Consider the following 6,448-nt stretch of genomic DNA (forward strand, 5'->3'; position numbering starts at 1 on the left):
TGCTGTTGTTTTAAATGCTGCTTAGAAACTGCTAAGGTAGGTTCTGGTTTTCAGATGTATTTATAAGCAGTATTCTGGATAGATGCAGTGTAGGAAACTGTCTAACTATGCTTTCCACTTTTTTTAGGCTCCTTTTTAATAATTAGAGGAATTTTGTTAGAATGTGTATTTACTGTAAGATACTGTGTCTTGTCTGAATTTGGCTGTAGCATCTAGGAAGTAGCCTTGTCAAGTTCTCTCCCAGTATTTAACCTGAACAGGCTTCCTGAAAGTTCACCTCTGTTTCTGGTTACATGCTGATGTTGCACAAATGACAGAGCTCTAAACCTACCAGTCTTCCACACTGCTTTCAAACCGGGACATTACTTTGGACTTGATATCAATTGAAGATTTGCCAACTCAATTTAACAGGACTTTTTAATATGTGAGTACAAGTCGTTTGACCATGAAGAGGAAGAATGTCTCATAAAATCAAGTTGCAGCAGGCGTGCCTTGCTGAAATTAGGACTCTGCTGGACTTTATCATTAGTCTGGCTCAAATCCTGGAGAGTGGTGGGGTACGTTGAGCTACAGCTTTCCAAAGGGAAGAACCAAGTTTAAAAGGGGAACTTCTGACATCCTGAAATGGCTGCTCAAGCGCTTCCCATTCTGTCTCATGAGTCTCCGATAATCTGTTTATGGGGACTGGATCTGAGTGCCCCGCTGGGAGTGAGGTTTCAGGAGGGAGATAAAGATTCCAACCCAGATAGAGATGACTGATCCTGAAAGAACTCCTTCTCCTCATGTGGTTTCCAAGACAGATGTTAATATTAAAAAATTTAAATTTTCAATGGCAATATTTACACTCTGGGCACTTCTGCAAGCAGTTCCCATAAGCAGGTTCCCTGTCTTGTGTAGATTGGCAGGCATTCAGTATTTCCAAAGGAAATACGTCTTCATACCCACTGCAAAAAAACATCGTATGAAGTGCAAGTACACACTGGCAATTAGTGACTCCATTATGAGTAAACTGTTACAATGATGGAACCTGAAATGGAGAAACCTGACTTTTACTTGTAACTACAAGGGCAAATAGAATTTATTAAAGCACCATTTATAATTGGGAAAGCACTAACAAAGAAGGAAAACAGCTTAAAAAAAAAAAATAATTCAATGAATAGCAGATACTCCTGCAATTACAGCCTGCAGATTATTGGTCCCTTCCAGCAGCAACAGCTGGAACGCCAGTATTCCCTACTTGTAAATTATGTGCTTTATATGGCTGCATTTGTAGTGTGGTGCTTGAAGTACATGGTTATAGGGTGTGATTTTTGTTAGTGTATAAACAGTCGGTCTCAGTCTTCAGTTCTCACCTGAAACAGCAGCAGCTGACAGACTCTCATCTTCCACGCACCCTCCCGACCCCCCGCCCCCCCCGAATATATCCTGTGTTCTTCTAGGCCTCAAATTGAGAATTATCTGTTATCTGCTCTCCAGCGTCTTTATGCACATCCTATTTTGAGGGGAAAATATGCTGAGAGCTGTGTTTCTTCCAGGGAAGGCATCTGGCAAGCTGCCGTGCTCTGGCCAGACCCCCAGCCTCATCTCTCCCTCCCAGTACATAGTTTTGCCAGTAAAGCGGGGAGAGTGCTACCCGTTTCACAGGAGTCAGCCTTAATCTTTTATATCTTATTTTGAAGAAAGCTGCTGTGAAAGTGCGAGGTTATCTGCTTATTTGGCAAATGCCAATTGAAGTTTCCTTTCCAGAGGGTCACGTCCAACTTGTTTCTGCATTACACCAACCATTGAAGAGGCTTTCTGTTTTCCATATGACCAAACACCTTGTTTTAATAGTTGATTTCTGCCAAGTTCGCCTCTTAATCTCCCCTTGTCCTTTCATTACACGTTCAGCTTTCATATTCTGTCATTCTGAGACCTTTTTTTCTTTTTCTTTCCTTTTCTCTGTCGTCTTTCCTACTAGCTGTCTGCAGCATCCAGCCCTTCCAGTCAGAGTCCTCACAGAGCCTCAGGAAAGGATCCCTTTGCAGAGCTCTCTCTCCAGGATTTCTTGTAGAACAACTTAGGTATTGTCCATTATTCTGGGGAGATGCTGGTTTTTGTGATATAAGACAAAATTAAAGTTCTAATTCACATTTCATTAACATGACTAGAACTGTTTCTGAAGAAAATAAAAACAAGTCATGTTGAGTTGGAAGCATTGTGGAAGTGACTTGGAAACTCGATACAGTTAATAACTGCAGCGGTTTAAAGGCCTGATAAGTCATTTTGCTTTAGTCCATCGGAAATAGTTTGGTAGTTCCCTTCTGAACTGCAAAAGCCAGCACATGTGGTACTTGCTGCAGTTAGGGAGAAGGAACTGGTAGGACCGGGTATTTACCATTCCATTGGGAAAATGTTTAGGGTTCATGGTTATCAGCAAACACCTGACTGCTGCGGGCAGTCTGCTTGTGCACTCCATCAGGTTGCTTGTCCAAAGAGTTCACTTCATGCAGGAGGAGGCACTTGTTTCATGGGTATGAGGGTTAAATTTTGGTACAGGTGTGCACTGGAGTTCTGCTTTTTATCAGTCGGGGGCAGGTGGGAATTAAAGACTAAAATGAGTGAAAATGTGAAAAAAATCAAGAATACATAGTGTAAAGAAAGAGTATGTTTTATAGCACACAGTGTCTGCTTTTCTTTGTGCACTTCCTCTGGTTCAGCATGAAAAATAACTTTGAGTTCTCCTCACGATGATGTTGATCTATGTTACACTGCCACTGGTGACAATATTGTGTGGAAACGTAGTTTTGGGTTTTTTTTTATCATTGAACAAGCCAGCTTAATGTAAAGAGATGTTCTGAAGGCTGGTGTAGTTGGAAAACCATCTTGATGGCGTTTGGTTGTTTTCTGGCTCTGATTTTGTAAAATTTTTTTATTTCTGTTCAAAACTTCAGATCTTGGGGTAGCTTGGGTATTTGAAGAATAGAAGTTTTTGAAGAAAACACAGGTTTATAGTGAAGTCCTACTTCTTTGGATGTTAACGCAAGGGTGTTTAATCTTTCCAGATTCAGTTTATGTAACTGTGTTAGATGGAAGAGAAAGGAACGTTTCCAAAAAGATGTGCTCACCAGTAAATCCCCACTTCCAGGAAAAAACCATGAACTTCAGTGTCTCAAACTCTCCTCTTCCATGAAATGATCACTTCTCCAGTGAAACGATGAAGACCAATGAAGGAACCTGGGGCAACTCCGTAAGAAAACATCAATATACAACACAAAACCAAGAATTGCCATGAATTAAGACTAAGATCTATTTTTTTTGTCCTGGTGACTAACGCATCGATACTTTCAGCTTCTAATAATGTCCATAATCGGTAACGTACGAAGAGAAGCCTTTATTCTGGAAATTGAGATTGACATTTCGAAATGCCGTCTGGAATGGAGATGTGTCCTTTACCGTAACTCAAAATGAGACTTTGGGCAGGGGAGGGTCAAATCCTAACTCTTAATTCTGCAGTTACCTTTTCTTCAGTCCTCACAAGTGTAGGCACAGCAGTAATGGAAATTAACTTTTTAAAAAAATTATATATTCAGTTTGCAGTAGACATTCCTTATGTATTATTGTTTGTATTTATTTATGATTATCAATTTAACATTAATATTGTATCAAAAAAAACTCCTTATGAAAATGAGTATGGATGTATACAGTATGTCTGATTTCTATCCACAAAGAATGAATCTGATTCAGAATGCTTTTCAGCTGACATACAGAGCACTAAATATTTTAAAGGTCTGAATCTAATGAATTCTCAGTATATATGGGAATTAAGGAAGAGCTGTAAAATGCATTAATCCTTATAGTCAATTCTGTGCCTAGGATTTTGCAAGGGAACAGTTAACTGACTAGAAGAAGCACTACATTTTTAATTCAGCATTAGTGCATTGGGAAGGAACTTTACTGCTTTGTGCTTGGCATGTCATTATTTTTACATTTGACATTATAAGGCCTTTCCAAAATGAATGTGAGGAATTGCTTTCACTTTAAGACTTTCCTTCCTTTCTGTAAAAAAAAAAAATAAAAAAAAAAATAAAAAAAAGAAAAAAAAATAAATTGAGGTGGTGTGTGTTGGGGGGAAAGCCTTTTCATTTGGCTAGTGCCATGTTTCTGATCATGTACCTTTTAAAAGTAAAAAGAAAAAAAGGGAAGTAGCTTCCTTACCTGTGTCTAGTGGGTATTTAGTTAACGCAGAATTAAAGTAGCACTGTTGATCGGTGCTCTGTGTAAATACATCATAACTTTTGGGTGGAGTGGGGCCTTCAGAAGGATAGTCAGTGATATGAAAGCAATTCTGTACATGAATTAAGCATACTTGCTGCATTGTCTCTGCAGATTCTATTTTTGTTTAAAATATTAAAATGTATGTTAGCAAAAATGGGTGGATTTTCAAATAAAATGCAGCTTCCACAGAACTTTTGTTACGGTATGAAGGTCTGAGGTGCTTCTTTTCTTTTTGCTGCTTAAAATGTGCACTGATAATTGCTTTGTTTACTTAATAAAATACCAAATGTATTTCAGATGTGCATATTGTATTACAGGAAGTGCAGGACTATGAACCCGTAAATGACGTGATCCGTACAACATCTTCCTGGTGGTGCTGTGGTAGATGGCCTTAGTTCCACTCTAGTGAGTTGTCTCATTAAGAGCTGGTATTCCTTCCTTAATATGCTGTTTCAAGATCTTCTAGTTTTTCAAAATATTTGTGGCAATAAATTTGTGCTGTTTATAACTGAGCAAGAAGCATAAATATACCCCCAAAAATTATTTAGGTTTCTTCCCTAATCTTTGAACCAAAGGTAATGCTGGAGAAGCTTTGAACAGTTTGCTGAGACCGTCATCTGCAATGAGGCAGTAGTTTTCATCACAGGGAGATTTGGTAGAAGTGGAACTTTTCTCTTCTCAGCTACCTGAGGCTTGTCCTGAAGGATGTGCATCATCAAATGATCAGTATGGATCAGTAGATTTAAAATGTCTTTCTAAAAGCATGGGTAAAAAAAACCCTGAACCTGTAACTTGTAGAGTATATAATGCACGTGCCCAGATCTGGGAGTTTCATACACAGTTTACTTAAATCTTTACTTTCCTACAAATCAGGCTTTCAGCGTGGAACTGTACCACCAGAGAGCAACTTCTTTTTAGTTTTTGCTTGCACTCAGAGTATCAAAAATGTGCATTGTCTGAAATTCTGAAGCTGGAAAAAAAAGGTGCACATTTGTGTCCTGTTAGCTAAACTGGGAACTACCAGGGTAGAGATTTCTCTGAAATGCAGTCCATAGCTTGTGTGAAAGATTAAGGTAGACTTTCCTCCTCCTCCTCCATAGCCCAGTGTGCTTGGTTGTGATAAAACCAGACTGCAACCTTGTTGTCTTTTTTAGGTCTCTGGTGATCTCTGCACAGGGGTTTTGATCTCTGTTTTGAGGCTGTTGAGTGAGGACAGTTCTGCTTGCTCAGTTCTTAGATCTTTTTGATCCCTTGGACCCCACTTGTGGGGCCGTGGACTTGAGGTTGCAAATCATGCAGATGCCAAAAATCCCCAACAAACCAACCCACCTCTTCTGCAGGGATGAGGAATTCATCTGTTACCCTTTACTGTGTTAACACAGCTGCTGTGCAGGTTAAGCTTTCTTGTTGGAGGCCTTGCTAATAAACTTTGCTTTTGGTTTACTCTTCAGAGAAACTGGCTTTAGAATTTTCCTGAGGATTATTTTTCCATTTACTTTGTTCCTAATAAGTATGTGTGCTTTCAGTATCTCTGCAATAACACTCCGTTGTAGCTCAATTTAAAAAGCATAGCTCGTGGACATGTTTCTTTTGAATCACTGGCCATTTTCAATAGTGGGGGATTGTCAAAATGTGGTTCTCCTCAAAGCTGAGTTCAAAGGGTATTTAAGCTAGAAGGGCAAATGCTGTGCAGGAAAGCTGCCTGCTGTTAGCAAGCAGTGGAGGATGTAGTGCTTTGTTAGAGGGCTGTGGTTCCTTTCAGAGCTTTGTGAAGGAAACGAGTGTGTCAGAATCCTCATGATAGTTTTTAACTGTTTTTTAATCAGAGAATTATATAACAACTGGATTTACCTCTTGAGACAATTACTCTTTCCAGAGCAAGAACCTGAACAGCTAGTAACTTCATGTGTTTTCTAAAACCCCAAATGTAGAACCTTCAGATGAAGACAAATGTAAATTCTGTTGCCGCTTCTGTTCTTTTGTTTCAAAGTCACAAACTAAACTGAACTGTTACATGCAGTCAACTGACGCTGACAGTACCTCAGGAAATGTTTAAAAACTGACTTTACGTGACATCAGAGGGTCCATTCAGCCGGCTCCTGGAATAAGTCACGGACTCTGCCAGCTGCCAAACAGCCCTTCAGCAAGAAGAAGGGACAGGGTGAAACCTGCATCTTTTATTAGACAAAAA

General features: G+C 39.4%; 1 protein-coding gene across 3 annotated transcripts in view; it reads left to right on the plus strand.

The window, feature by feature from the left end:
- The window catches only part of PICALM (phosphatidylinositol binding clathrin assembly protein), a 39,666-nt gene extending 35,625 nt beyond the window's left edge, over nucleotides 1-4,041 (plus strand). For 2 of the 3 annotated variants that reach the window (XM_009706631.1, XM_009706632.1), the window contains one exon: nucleotides 3,045-4,041. In XM_009706631.1, coding sequence (XP_009704933.1) covers nucleotides 3,045-3,059 — 15 coding nt within the window. In that variant the 3' untranslated portion in view covers nucleotides 3,060-4,041. Of the gene's footprint in view, nucleotides 1-1,960; nucleotides 2,064-3,044 lie in introns of all 3 variants that reach the window. The other variant, XM_009706630.1, reaches the window with a different exon arrangement.
- Nucleotides 4,042-6,448: the final 2,407 nt, after the last annotated feature.

The sequence above is a fragment of the Cariama cristata genome, unplaced genomic scaffold (genome assembly GCF_000690535.1).
Source record: "Cariama cristata isolate BGI_N322 unplaced genomic scaffold, ASM69053v1 scaffold18768, whole genome shotgun sequence".
Lineage (NCBI taxonomy): Eukaryota > Metazoa > Chordata > Aves > Cariamiformes > Cariamidae > Cariama > Cariama cristata.